General features: G+C 46.3%; 1 protein-coding gene across 1 annotated transcript in view; it reads left to right on the plus strand.

Annotated features, from left to right (window-relative positions):
- MAD1L1 (mitotic arrest deficient 1 like 1) overlaps positions 1–15,150 on the plus strand; it is a 588,396-nt gene that overhangs the window by 433,829 nt on the left and 139,417 nt on the right. The window contains exon 16 of the mRNA XM_038763361.1: positions 5,262–5,452. Within this exon, the coding sequence (XP_038619289.1) occupies positions 5,262–5,452 (191 nt within the window). The remainder of the gene's footprint in view (positions 1–5,261; positions 5,453–15,150) is intronic.

A 15,150-nucleotide genomic window follows, 5' to 3' on the forward strand; every position in this document is an offset into this window, starting at 1 on the left:
ACTCTTATCCCCACTTTACAGGTGAAGAAACTGAGGCCAGAGCGACTTGCCCAAAGGTACCCAGCAGACCAGTGGCAGAGCTGGAATTAGGACCCAGCCCATGACTCCTAGTCCCGCTCTCTTTCCACTAGGCCACCCTACCAACCCATCGTGAAAGCAACCTAAATCTCTTCCTGCTATTCACATCCATTTCCTCTTATTCTGGCTTCCAACAAGGATGTTTTCCTTTACGTTTTTGGGTTACTCTTTGACCCAACAGAATAAATACCTTCTTTTAGCTTCCTCTGGGATTCCAAACCCCAGAAATAGGAAACTCGTGAGGTAGGCTCTTTCCTTCCAGGAGTTTAAAATAGTAAAACTGAAGGCTGAGGAGTTTCTGCAACTCCAGAATCACACACAATATGCCACAACTATTCAGAGCCAGGACTTGACTTTTCAAAAGCTGCTTTTTAAAGATGTAATTAATTATAGCTGTGCCAGAGCAGGAGCACTGGGGCATTTTGTGTCCCACAAGTGCTACGATATCAATTCTGTCTTCTCAACAACAGTCTCATAGTGGAATGGACTTCAGCCCAGAGCCCGCACTTCACCCTCTTCAGCTGGAAGGATAGAAGTGTGAATTTAATCCTTGAACTTGTTTTTCCCTCTGATATTACAGATAGGTCTCTCTAGGTATAAGCGCATGCAGTCTCGGTCGTTTCTCAATAAACACACTAGATCCATCCTGGGATGTGTGTTGAATTGTGGATTGTTTCTTTGTGAGGGAAATTCTCTTCCCTATATTCTGCTGTTCACACTGGGACTATCTCTCTCTCTAATGTTTCCTGCCCTCTGGAACAAATGCAGGCCCCATTGAGTCTCCAAACAGAATGCTCATTTTGTTAAAAAGACAAGCCCACGGATTCTAATTTTGCACTAGCATTGAGCCAGTTCATAAACTTGGGCTCCTTCTACTTTGGTAGTTTATGAAATGTGCAGAAGGCAGCATTTTGATATCTGTGGGAAAAGGGGGATATTTACTTCTCCAAGGTCAGACTTCATTTATTACCAAAATTTAATTTTTTTTTCCCCATTGGACGTCTGAGATATATTAAAGGCAGTGCAATCTCTGACAGTGGTGAAATATTGCCCCTGAAATATGGACAGTGAATTTTTGCTTTTCATCCATAGGCTTTTATCCGTATAACAGTTCCATCTTAGGACTGTGTGGCCGCAAGAAGCTTAGAAGAATATTGGGGTCAGAGCTGCCAATTAACCTCTTGATTTCATAGTCTGATTACTCGATTAATCAAGGGCCCGGAGCCAGAAGCCTGATGGAGAGGCATTTTAGCTGCAGAATAACAATGTCCAAAAGGACTGATCCCAGGGCCAGAGTGGTGAATGCTGAAAGGTAGGAGGAGAAGGAGAGGGATCCTATAATAAGGGAGAAACTGTGTGACTCAGGCCAAGATCATCATCAATGATATTTACCGAATGCTAACTCTGTACAGAGCACTGTACTGAGCACTTGGGAGAGTCCAGTATAATACAGCTGGTAGACCAACAGGGTTTTCTAAGACTGCACACCTCTGCACCTCTACTGAGTCTTCATTATCAATCAGTCAATCAGTGGTATTTATTATAATCAGTATAACACTATACTAAGTGCTTGGGAGAGTACAGAACAACAGAGTTGGTAGACATGTGCCCTTCCCACAAGGATTATCCACAAGAGGGGAAGCGGAATGACAAGGATAATAGATCTCACCAGCTTAACCCCAAACCTCATGTTCTAGCACTTAGTACAGTGCTCTGCACAGAGTAAGCGCTCAGTAAATAGGATTGATTGATTAAGTGATCATTACAAAAAGTTGCAAAATTGATTTCTCCCTGAAGACCCCACTCCAGTGGGCAGCAGGAGGAAAGCAAGGACCACCATTATTCCCCAGAAATAGATATTTAGCTTCCAGTAACCCAGAGTTGTCTTTTTTTTCCCCCTTACCTTGTCCTGTAACTCTTCTCATGAATTGAGTTTACAGACTGAATTTATCTCCAGGTTATACTTGACAGTCAGTCAGGCAGGAAGATCTGAGCAAATGCTGGGGGCTGAACACTGGCCTACTTGTCATGGGGAGCAAGGGGAAGAACAGGATATTGCTTGCCCTGAAATCAGGTGAAACAGTAACAATAGTAATAATAATTGTGGTATTTGTTAAGTGCTTTACTGTGTACCAGGCACTGTATTAAGCACTGGGGTGGATACAAACAAATTGGGTTGGACATAGTCCCTGCCCCATATGGGGCTCAAGGCATTAATCCCCATTTGGTAGGTGAGGTAGCTGAGGCACAGAGAAGTAAAATGACTTGCCCAAGGACCTACAGCAGAAAAAGTGGCAGAGCTAGGATTAGAACCCAGGTCCTTCAGACTTCCAGTCCCATGCTGTATCCACTAGGTAATGCTGCTTGTCAGGGAGGTCAGCATCAGGGTGAAAGGGAGGTCAGGGTCAGAAATTGAGCTCTCATTCCTCCTGTGGTCATGGGATTGTCTAGAGAGAGCCAAGCCCCTCCCCATAGAGCTGCTGTGTAGTTGAAGGAAACCAAGAAGAAGGTCAGGGCCTCACTTCTCTGGCATAGCAGACCTTCCTATGCTGATTCCCTTCCAGCTAGATTATCCTGGATGCCCAGGAAAGGGCAGACTTCCAGAACACATGAGAGGGAAAGTGAGACTATTTGCCATTTACGGGAACTATATTTTTCCATCCCCGGCCAAGGCTGTTGATAAAGCGGACTGACTTGGGAGGCCTCTCCAGTGTGTGTTTAAGTAAAGCCAGACGCTGTAATTAATGGGGGATAAATCGAGGTTTAATTACTCGGAAGGCACCTTAGGTGAAAGATTCATGGTAATTGTTGTGTATCCTCTTGAAGGATTCACACTGCTGGCAGCTCCCATTACGGTAATAAAGCATGGGGTGAGTGGCATACGGTCCCCCAGGCCTCTTTTATGCAAAATTGTCCTGTTAAAGAAACACATAGCAATGACAGTGAGCAGTTGGGCTGGGGTTGGTCCCTTCTTCCCCAGTCCTGCTGGACTCTCAGGTTCATTTGACAGTCTTTCCCACCCAGGGGTATGAGGTCACATGACCTTTTGCAGTTTCCTTAAAGGGAAGGTTCTCTGATGTTTCCCTCTGTAGGATTCATTCATTCATTCAATCGTATTTATTGAGCACTTACTGTGTGCAGAGCACTATACTAAGCGCTTGGGAAGTACAAGTTGGCAACATATAGAGACGGTCCCTACGCAACAATGGGCTCACAGTCTAGAAGGAGGAGACAGACAACAAAACATGTGGACAGGTGTCAAGTCATCAGAATAAATAGAAGTAAAGCTAGATGCACATCATTAACAAAATAAATAGAATAGTAAATATGTACAAGTAAAATAAATAGAGTAATAAATCTGTACAAACATATATACAGGTGCTGTGGGGAGAGGAAGGAGGTAGGGCTGGGGGGATGGGGAGGGGGAGAGGAAAGAGGCGGCTCAGTCTGGGAAGGCCTCCTGGAGGAGGTGAGCTCTCAGTAGGGCTTTGAAGGGAGGAAGAGAGCTAGCTTGGCGGATGTGCGGAGGGAGGGCAGTCCAGGCCGCGGGGAGGACATGGGCCAGGGATCGATGGCGGGACAAGTGAGAACAAGGTACAGTAAGGAGGTGAGTGGCAGAGGAGCGGAGGGTGTGGGCTGGGCTGGAGAAGGAGAGAAGGGAGGTGAGGTAGGAGGGGGCGAGGTGATGGAGAGCCTGGAAGCCGAGAATGAGGAGTTTTTGTCTGATGCTTAGGTTAATTGGTAGCCACTGGAGATTTTTGAGGAGGGGAGTAACATGCCCAGAGCATTTCTGCAGAAAGATGATCTGGTCAGCAGCGTGAAGTATAGACTGAAGTGGGGAGAGACAGTAGGATGGGCGAGCAGAGAGAAGACTGATGCAGTAATCCAGTCGGGATAGGATGAGAGATTGAACCAGCAAGGTAGTGGTTTGGATGGAGAGGAAAGGGCGGATCTTGGCGATGTTGCGGAGGTGAGACCAGCAGGTTTTGTGACGAATTGGATGTGAGGGGTGAACGAGAGAGCAGAGTCGAGGAGGATTATAATCATAATAATAATGATAATAAGTGTGGTATTCATTAAGCACTATGTGTCAAGCACCGTACTTAGCGCTGGGGTAGGTACAAGGTAATCAGTTCCACGTGGGGCTCCCAGTCTAAGTGGGAAGGAGAACAGATATTGAATCCCCATTTTGCAGATGAGGGAACTGAGGCACAGAGAAGTGAAATGACTTGTCCAAGGTCACACAACAGACAGGTGACAGAGCGGGGTTAGGTTCTCTGACTCCCAGACTGGGCTCTTTCCACTAAGCCACACTGCTTCTCCGTAGCATCTGTTTGGTGCTCTAGTTCTGGGGGGGGGATGTTCCCAATGAGGCCTAATGGCATATTTGAAGGTACCACTTGTAAGGCCTGTTGGAGGCTTTCCTGTAGCATAAGATTGCTGTTTTAAGATTGCCCAGCAGAAACAGGGTGGAGATTATCAGCCAGAAGGTGTAGATTTGTGTCCCATGATAGACATGGTGCATCCTGAAATGTGAGAGAGGTTAATAACTTTAAATTGGGAAGCTGCCTTCCTGTTGGAAATAGCTAATACCTCTTCATTCCCTAAAGTAGGGTGTGAGGCCAATTTGTGACCTTCTGGGCTTTCATGCCGCTGAATCTCAAGAGCCAGGAGGGAGTTCTCCAGCTTGGCAGTCTTAAGTGATATGGATTGGTGGGAGCTCACAGCGCACGTGGTCTCTACATCTTTTTGCTGCCCCACTGTAGGTTTTGCTCACCTTTCTGTTTTGGGTTTAGTGAATGAGAGGAGTTACGGGAGTGGCGAGAAGTATTTAATTGTGGTGTGCGAGAAGCAGTGTCATGTCGTGGATAGAGCATGAGTCTGGGAGTTAGAAGGAACTGGGTTCTAATCCCAGCTCCACCACTTGTCTGCCGTGTGACCCTGGCCAAGTCACTTCCCTTCTCTGTGCCTCAGTTACCTCATCCGTAAAATGGGGATTAAGACTGTGAATCGTTTGTTGGACTGGGATTGTGTCTAACCAAATTAATCTGTATCTACTCCAGCGCATAGTACAGTGCCTGGCACGTAGTAAGCGCTTAACAAAAACCATATTAAAAAAAAGATGACACCCCAAAACGTTCAAGCCCCTTCATGAAATCTTCTCTCTCTTTCCTGCCTTGTAGAGTTGAAGAAGCAGGTGGAGAGTGCGGAACTGAAGAATCAGCGACTGAAGGAGGTCTTCCAGACAAAGATCCAGGAATTCCGGAAAGTATGCTACACCCTGACGGGCTACCAGATTGACATCACAACCGAGAACCAGTACCGACTCACCTCGATGTACGCAGAGCACAAATCGGACTGCCTGATCTTTAAAGTAAGCCTCCATTCCCCCCCTCCCTCCCTCCGCCCCCAGCTCTTGCTGTTGGTTAATGTTTGGTAAGGCTGTCAGCTCACGCTTTCCGTTCTAATTGGTAGAAGAAATCAAGTCATTAGCCCTTGATAAATGAGTGCTTCTCTGGCGCCGTTCCCCCAGATCAGAGTGCTGAATGCTGCATGCGTCAGCTGGGGGTTGTTAACGGTTTCTTGTCAGGACCGTGTTAAGGCAGTGGTGGGTCCTGGGGAAAAACTACACTACAGGGACCCTACCCTGCCTGAAGTTTGATCACTCCCTGACCCATCCTCGGTTTTTCTCTAGAGTGGTCTAGTGGGGCAGCACATTGGGTGTGGGAGGGTGCTGATGGAGTGTGTACCTCAGCTCCCTAGCTGACTCTGGCTTTTCAAATTCTGCCCTGGGTAGTAACTAGGAGGTGGGAAAGGGGCTGGCAGCATCTGAGGAGTCCTGACTGGGAATGTGCAGAGGAATCTGGGCAAACTTCCTCTTTTGCTTAATGGATAAAGCAACACTTCCCACTTGTAGTTTGGCAGTCTGGTGACCTGAGTCTGGAGGAATCTTTCAGGGAAACACGCCACCCCTTGTTGATTTTTGCTATCCCGAACTCGTGCTGTCCTCCTAACACCGGGGATTGTTGCTCTGGAATAATATTTCAGCGTTGGGGTTGGGCTATTATATACGGGAGAATGTCAGCTTTCCTTGCTGAGAACAGGGCAGAAATCCTAAGATCCTTGAGGGCAAGGATTGTATATGCTGAATGTATCAAATTCTCACAAGTGACTAGTACAGCATCCTGCCCATAGTAGACGCTCAACTTCTGATTGATTGAATGAGTGATTGATTGAAGTAGGTTTGAACTATGGGGATGATGGAGTGTGGTCTAGTAGAGAGAGCAAAATCCCAGCTCCTCCACTTGCCTGCTTGGAGACCTTGGGAAAGTTGTTTAATTTCTCTTTGCCTCAGTTACCTCATCTAAAATAGAGATTGACTGTGAGCCCCATGTGGGACATGGACTGTGTCCAATCTAATTATCTTATATCTACCCTAGTGCTTAGTACAGTGCCTGGTACATAATAATCATTTAACAAATGCCATAAAAAATAGGGCAAGGAATTAAAGTTAGGGTAAGAAGAATTTCCAAGTGAAGATGGTCAGTCACCCAGTCCAATGGTTAACTAAGGGAGACTAAAATCTCCCACTCTTGAAAAACAGAATATGCTTTCATATAGCTGGAATGAAGGAAGTGCAGCTGTTTGATTTCAGGGGGTGACTCAGATCAGAGTCTCCTAAACTTTATCAATATGGATCCCAGTAAGTAGGGCAGTTTGCCTAGTGGAGAAAGCACAGGCCTAGGAATCAGAAGGACCTGGATACTAATCCCGGCTCTGCCAATTGCTTGCTGTGTAACCTTGGGCAAATCACTTAACTTCTCTGTGTCTCAGTTTTCTCAACTGTAAAATGGAAATACCTGTTCTCCCTCCTACATAGACTGTGAGCCCCTTGTGGGACAGGGACTGGATCTGACCTAATTCATCTGTGCCTACCCCAGTGTTGGCACATAGCAAGTGCTTAACAAATGCCATTAAAAAAAATCCACCTTGGAGAGCCTAGCAGACTGGAGATCCTGGGCACGTGCCATGAAAACCAAAATGGCACCCTTGAGGCCCTCCAAAGTCAAATCAGGATGTTGAATGAACCCCACTAGGTTGAAAGATCTGTTCTAGATGACACTTCAAGGACAAATTCCATCACTATGAAACTGTGATCCTCTAAAGAATATTTTGCCCATTGGAACTGTGCTTTGAAATCACAGGACTCAGTGGTATTCAGAGGTCTACACTGCTGAAATCCAGGCCCTCCCCTCCATGGTCATACTCAAGCCTTCCCAGACTCCCTCTCTTGTAGCTCTGCTGTGAACTCTTAATGAGATGTCGTGAAAAATGAATCGCTCCAGGCCATCAACATTTCTACTGTTTCGCAGCGCTAAGACAGAGAATTGAGCCAAACCTCCAACCTAAACCAGCCACAGTTTACAGCACAACTGAGAACACTTGCACTTCCCTCCCTGGGAGCTGCAATTATCACTAAAATTAATTAATTCAGTCAGTCAGTCAGTCGTATTTATTGAGTGCTTACTGTGTGCAGAGCACTGTACAAAGCACTTGGGAAAATACAATACAACAGTAAACAGACACATTCCCTCCTCTCAACGAGCTTATAGTGTAGAGGCAGGGAGACAGACAGCAATGCAAATAAATAAATTGCAGATCTGTGCATAAGTGCAGTGAGGCTGGGAGGGGGGAGGAATGAAGGGAGTAAGTCAGGGTGACGCAGAAGGGAGTGGGAGAAGAGGAAAGTGGGGGCTTAGTCTGAGAAGACTTCTTGGAGAAGCCTTGGAGAAGCAGTGTGGCTCAGTGGAAAGAGCCTGGGCTTTGGAGTCAGAGGTCACCGGTTCAAATCCCGGCTCCGCCAATTGTCAGCTGTGTGACTTTGGGCAAGTTACTTCACTTCTCTGGGCTGTAGTGACCTCATTTGTAAAATGGGGATTAAGACTGTGAGCCCCCCAGTGGGACAACCTGATCACCTTGTAACTCCCCAGCGCTTAGAACAGTGCTCTGCACATAGTAAGCCCTTAATAAATGCCATCATTATTTTCTAGACTGTGAGCCCACTGTTGGGTAGGGACCATCTCTATATGTTGCCAACTTGTACTTCCCAAGCGCTTAGTACAGTGCTCTGCACACAGTAAGCGTGCAATAAATATGATTGATTGATTGATTGGAGGAGGCGTGCCTTCAGTCTTCTCTGCTTCCAGCCATGCCTTCTTCGGGTCTAAGTAGCTGGCTTAGGCAAGCAGAGCAAAAGAGTTGAGCCCATCATAGCCAGACAGGCGCAGTGACAAGCAAGAGCTGGGGTTTCACTTCAGTCGATCATCTTTCAGACTGTGAGCCCACTGTTGGGTAGGGACTGTCTCTATATGTTGCCAATTTGCACTTCCCAAGCGCTTAGTACAGTGCTCTGCACATAGTAAGCGCTCAATAAATACGATTGATGATGATCTGTGAGTTTGTACCTGCTGATGGGTTGGCGAGGTCAGCCATCAACGAGTCAAACTGGGTAATGAGCTGAGGGTTGGAAGTGAAGCTCCAAGACCAATATGGCCTTTTAGAAGGCTCATAATGAAAGTGACAAGAACATATGGCCTTCTACTCTACCTAGGGCTCCACACCACATAGGTAAGGTTGCTGTACCCCCTCCTTTACTTTCTGAGCTGGAAAGGCAAATGTCCAGAGGGAGGGGAAGTGGAAGGGAAAGGGGAAGCAGTGTGGCCTAGTAGAAAGAGCACAGGCCTGGCAGTCAGGGGACCTGTGTTCTAATCTTTGCTCTGCCACGTGTCTGCTATGTGACATTAGACAAGTCACTTCACTTCTTGGTGCCTCAGCTACCTCATCTGTAAAATGGGGATTAAGAGTGTGAGCTCAATGTAGGACAAGGACAGTGCCCAACCTGATTCTGTTGTACCTGATTCGCTTGGTACGTTGCTTGGTGCATAGTAAGCACTTAACAAATATCCTTTTTCTAAGTGATTTGACTAGGGTGGTATGATGATGATGATGATGATGGTGGCATTTATTAAGTGCTTACTATGTGAAAAGCACTGTTCTAAGCGCTGGGGAGGTTACAGGGTGATCAGGTTGTCCCATGGGAGGCTCACAGTCTTTATCCTCATTTTACAGGTGAGGTAACTGAGGCCCAGAGAAGTTAAGTGACTTGCCCAAAGTCACACAGCTGACAATTGGCAGAGGTGGGATTTGAACCCATGACCTCTGAATCCAAAGCCCGTGCTCTTTTCCACTGAGCCTCGCTGCTTCTCAGTGTGGCAGTGTGATGAGGCAGGTTAAAGGTCCAAGTAGACCTGAGGCTCTTCCCTTCCAGGCCTGGTCTTAGGCTTGGACTTCAGGTTAAGCCATTTTGGAGAGTTGATAACAATAATAATATACCAAGCACTGTACTAAGCACTGGGGTAGAGAAAAGATAATTGGGTCAGACACAGTCCTTATCCCAGATGGTGATCACAGTCTACGTAGGAGGGAGAAGAGGTATTTAATCCCCATTGTAAAGGAAATTGAAACATGGAGAATGATTTGCCCAAGGTCACACACAGCAGGTACACGGCAGAGCCTGGATTAGAACTCAGGCATTAGCATACTGGTTCATTAAGAAGAGCCACTGATCTGTAGTGCTTCTCCTTTGATTGATCCAGGGATGGCCTAAATCACTTATAGCTGTTACTGCTTCCCTGCCTATAGGGATGAGAAAGTTGGGGCAGTTCAACTGAGGAATAAGGAAAGGAAGCAATAGCAATGCCATCATCCCTTCTAGTGCTATCCATGCCAGTCTTATTTTAACAACTGCCTTAGTGGTACATTTCATTTTTAAAGACATTTTAAAAAGGTATGTTTGCCTCTAGATGTTACTAAACAGTCAGTATATTATGACAAATGTTCAGATTAACAACCACAAATAACAGGGCCCTCTATTTTGTTAAAATGAAAATTTACTTGAGCATCTTTCTTACAAAGAGCTTAGCATGCTTTTGGAGACATTGTGCATTTTATTATAATATCTTGATGAGGCAGGAATTTGTAAGGATTTTTATCACCATTTTACAGATAGTCAAACTGGAAAAATGTCTTAAACCCTTTAAACCTCAAATTCATTGTCAGTGGTGGAGACGGGTCTAGGACAACAGAGTTCTGGCTCCATTATATTCGGAAAGAGGGTCTCCTCACGAAAGAAGAGAGGCTGGTCCCACTTGTGGCTCTCTGTGACTCCAGTTCAGTTATAGAGTGGGTGAAAAGTAAAATCAACTGGGCTCCTGGCAGGCTGCTGGAGGTTTCTGATCCCAGGACAACATAGACGTACAACTCAGCAAAAGAATCAAGTTTGGCTCTGGAGAGTGTGGAGCCTGTCAGAAGCTCCTCTGGTGCAGCTCTGGAGAGAGCACTGATCACTATGCTGGCTTTAGTCTAATCAGGGTCCTTGTTGTTCTGGAGGTCCAGATTGTGCCCCAGCCTTCCCATCCCAAATGAAAACTGCCTTTTAGAAAAGGGAATTGACTCTTGTCAATGGGTGGCAGGAAGGAACAAAGCCAACCCCTTTTTTCTTTTGAGCCGAAGGATTTAGCCTTTCCAGTTTTCCCTAGGTTGGAAACAGCCTTCTTTGGCCTTTTAGGAGATGAATGGAGAGAGAACTTTCTAGAGTCTAAATATTCCTTTTGGAAAGGAAGGAGAAAGGGGGTAGGAAAAAAAAACCCAGAAAACTTGAACCTTCTTTCCCTATCTCATTTGCTCCTTGATCAGCTGCCTTCCCCAGGCATGAAACCCCGGAAACCTGCCACTCAAATTCACTGCGGGATGAACACCTCTCTCCTTGATCACTTACAGCCTACTCTAGATGCCAAATGCAAGCCAAGTCTTGGAGCTGGATGCCAGCTTCACGCTAGGGCTGTGTGTTGATGCTGACATCTCAAAGCGGCATGTGGCTCGGGGGTGGTAGCCACATTTTCATTAACTTGAAGTGGTCGGAGAGCAGGATATTGCTCGTGTTGATTTCTCTCTCAGTTTATAGTGTATAATTAGACCATAAGAGTCTTCTGGCTCCTACCTGGTTTCTGCAGCTGCAGAAGAACTTAGGGCCCCGGAAGGAACTTCTGAACCACTTCCAGAGAGGTTCATGTCATCACATCCTTTACCTTTAATCCTTCAGGGAGGCTATAAGGTGATTTCCAAACCTAGCCAGATACTGCTGGTTACCTACAGTGTTGGAGCACCTCAAGAGCAGGGATGTTCCAAGCAGTAAATACTACTACTAATAGTGGCATTTAAGTGCTCACTACGTGTCAAGCACTGATCAGGTCATACCCCAGCCCCTTTCTCACCCGGGGCTCACAGTCTCTGGAGGAGGGAGAACAGGCATTTAATCCCCATTTTACTGATGAGGAAACTGAGACCCAGAGAAGTGAAGTGACTTGCCTGTGAATGCACCAGAGTGGTACAAGCTGAGCTCCAGCAGTAGCCCAGTGGTCCTGCTGCACCCGACACCTGAGTTTGTCAAGTTGAAGAATGTCAGAGGTAGCATCGCCACCAGGGCCATCCAGGCATCTAAGCCCCCTGTGTGGGTCAGTAAGGTAGGGAATGTATCTGTTTATTGTTATATTGTGCTTTCCCAAGTGATTAGTACAATGCTCTGCATACTATAAGCTCTTGATAAGAAGGGAGGAAGAGAGAGAGAGAGCGAGAGCATGCTGGCATGCATGTCAGGGCACTTAGATCCCAGTGTCTGACTCAATCATAGGCCAAGGGCTGGATACTGAATGATACAGCGGCAAGACAGTGAGAATCTGGAATGGCTGTTAGTGTCCAGTAGGGAAGGATTTTTGGTGTTATGAACCCAGCAACCCATTAAGTAACCAGACAGACTGAATAAACACAGACACACACACACACAGACAGATGCATGCCCATGAACGCACACATTATTTTACAAGCTGCCCATGAAGATTCGTAGACCCCAGAGCTGTACAATTTCAAGACTGGTGGAAGAACTATGGATTCATAGGCTAGTTTTACCCTGTGGCAGAATGGAACAGAACAGGATGAGCAGGAGCAATTTGGCTAGTATTTTCCTGCAGCAGAGAGACATTTGAGAATGGAATTGGTGTCCTCTGTTAATGGCTTTGAGGAAATTTGGATGAAAGCAGACAATAAAAGGCACCAAGTTCCGAAAGGGGCTGCTTTGGAGGAAGTTCCCCTCAGGCTAAAGTTTGCTGCAGTACCATCTCTCTCTCATTGCTCACTGAGACCGGAGGTTTTTTGGTTGTGGGTATTTCGACTGCCGCTCATCATTTCTCCTTGGTATTAGTACTCTTCATGATTAACGTTAATGAATTTCCTCAATCCGTCTTGGCTCAGCACCTGGGCTTGTCACCTTGCCGTATTGACTAGATGTTGTGGCTGAGGTGATTGATTATGCAGAAGCTGTCCTGGTGGTGACCGTTTGAGGGATGGGGAACAGGGGTTTCAGCTTTTCACTTTGAGCGGCTCAGGTTTTGGAGCTGGTGGTAGCGCCATCGCAATGGAGGCATTGTAACTTAGCTTCAGAGGAGCAGTGTGGCTTAGTGGATAGACCTGGGTTCTAATTCTGACTCTACTGCATGGCTGCTGGATGACCTTGGGCAAGTCGCTTCGTTTCTCTGGGCCTCAGTTACCTCATTGGTAAAGTGGGGATTAAGACAGGGAGCCCCATGTGGGACAGCGACTAAGTCCAACCTGATTAACTTGTATCTTTCCCAGAACTTAGAACAGTGCTTGGCACATAGTAAGCACTTAGCAAGTACCATATTTATTAATTAGCATTATTATTATTATTAGTGGAGGGAGCGGGCTGTGGCATCAGGTAGGGAAGGGACATGGGAGCTCCAGACTACTTGTCCTCCTAGTTCCCAGGGTCGCGAGTGGCCTCAGGCCCGGGGTGGGCTGGCAACTGTATCCTGCCAGCAAGGGTAAGGGATGGTAATACCATCTTTCCTCTACCACCATGTCCTTTCTGGTTCTGAAGAGTGGAATGTTCTAGCTATGATGTCAAGCCTATTTTTTTCTTGGGGGGTGGCAGATGGGAGGGCAGAATTTATGGTTTTTGTTAAGCTCTCACTATGTGTCAGGCACTGTACTAAGTGCTAGGGTAGATACAAAGTAGATTGGTCACAGTCCATGTCCCACATGGGGTTCACAGTCTTAATCCCCGTTCTACAGATGAGGTAACTGAGGCAGAGAAGTTAAGTGAGTTGCCCAAGGTCCCACCGCAGACATGCGTCTGTCAGTCAGTTGTACTTGTTGAGCTCTTACTGTGTGCAGAGCACTGTACTAAATGCTTGGGAGGGTCCAAGAGAAGTAGCGTGGCTCAGTGGATAGAGCACAAGCTTGGGAGTCAAGGGTTGTGGGTTCTAATCCCAACTCTGCCACTTATCAGTTGTGTGACTTTGGGCAAATCACTTAACTTCTCTGTGCCTCAGATACCTCATCTGTAAAATGGGGATTAAGACTGTGAGCCCCACGTGGAGCAACCTGATTACCTTGTATCTACCCCAGCGCTTAGAACAGTACTTGGCACATCATAACTGCTTAACAAATACCATCGTTATTATTATTATTACTACAGTATAACTATAACCAGACACATTTCCTGCCCACAGTGAGCTTACAGTCTAGAGGGGGAGACAGACATTAATATAAATAATTAAATTACAGTGGCAGAACTGGGATTCGAACCCAGGTCCTTCTGACTCCAGGGCCCATGATTCTCATGTGGGTCATCACCCTCTTTTTCCCCTGGAATTTGTACCTCTGCTTGGGAACGCTACCTGCATCTGTCACATATAGGCAGAGCACACCTCAGGCCAAATTAAAACGTGTCCTAAGTATGTATGTGTGTATCAGTTTCTCAGGATATATGTATGTCTGTGAGTATGTATGTCTGTGGGCATGTGTATCTCACTGTGCCTCTCCCTATTTTTCCCCACGAAACTCCCGAACAGAAAGAAGACCAGGTTTTAATAGAGTGCCATCTTTCAGCAAGCGTCTCACACACTTGCACGCACAATCAAAAACAACAATGGAGCTCATCGGTAGAAAGGGCCAGGCAAAGAGCTGCTGATTAAAGATCGCAGGCCTCCGCTCACTCCTCAGTCTTGTTAATTATCCATTATTTTATTTTTTATATTTTGTTTTCAATTTTCTGGTGGGGCTTTTGGAGGATTCGTTCCTTGCCCGGCTGTGGGAAACACAGCAGTTTGTATCTTAGCATGACGTCTCCTGTCAAACGAGCCGGATTTAGAATTGCAGAAAAGGTCAAAGAACCTTTTTTTCCCCCTGGAGCTGTAATCAAGGGCTCTGAAACAGGGATCTGTCAACCAATCTGTGTGGGGTTACAAAGACTAAAGAGTCCGTCTGAAGCCCCCTCTGCTTCATTTTGGCTCTCTCCTCGCACCTCCAGTACTGCGCCGCAGTCTGCGTCAGCCTGCCACTGTTTCAGCTCATCTCAGCCTCCCACATTCCCCCCCCCCCCCGAAATTTGCTGATTTATCTTTGTCTCACTACTCTCTGCTTTATGCCTTAGTCACTAAATAATTTTCTTTCATCTTTAATGAAGTTGATCTGAGAACTGTTCTCTCTTCTTGAATGATAGTACAGCCCAAGCATCCTAATCTCCCTCCTGGTACTGTTTTTCCATCCAGTTGGTTTATTTTGAAGAGGCTGAACCCAGCATAAGCCCATTCAGCATGGAGGGGATGGGGTGGGGGATAGACAACTCAAGGACATTGTCACCAGGGTCAGACGGAACAATTCCAAAGTTATGTTGTGATGCCAATTTGTTGTGCAATTTGTTGGCAATTTGTTGTGTTGTGATGCCAATTTGTACTTCCCAAGCGCTTAGTACAGTGCTCTGCACATAGTAAGCGCTCAATAAATACGATTGATTGATTGATTGATTGATTATGTTGGGGAAAAGCTGCTGATTCCTGCTTTTACCCTTTTTTTTTATCAGCTCGCTGATAGAGTCAGGGAGACATGGAGCACAACAAGTAGGAGTCCCCCACCATCTCTGCTCCAGTTAGGGAG

Source organism: Tachyglossus aculeatus, chromosome 21 (assembly GCF_015852505.1).
Source record: "Tachyglossus aculeatus isolate mTacAcu1 chromosome 21, mTacAcu1.pri, whole genome shotgun sequence".
In the NCBI taxonomy this organism is placed as follows: Eukaryota; Metazoa; Chordata; class Mammalia; order Monotremata; family Tachyglossidae; genus Tachyglossus; species Tachyglossus aculeatus.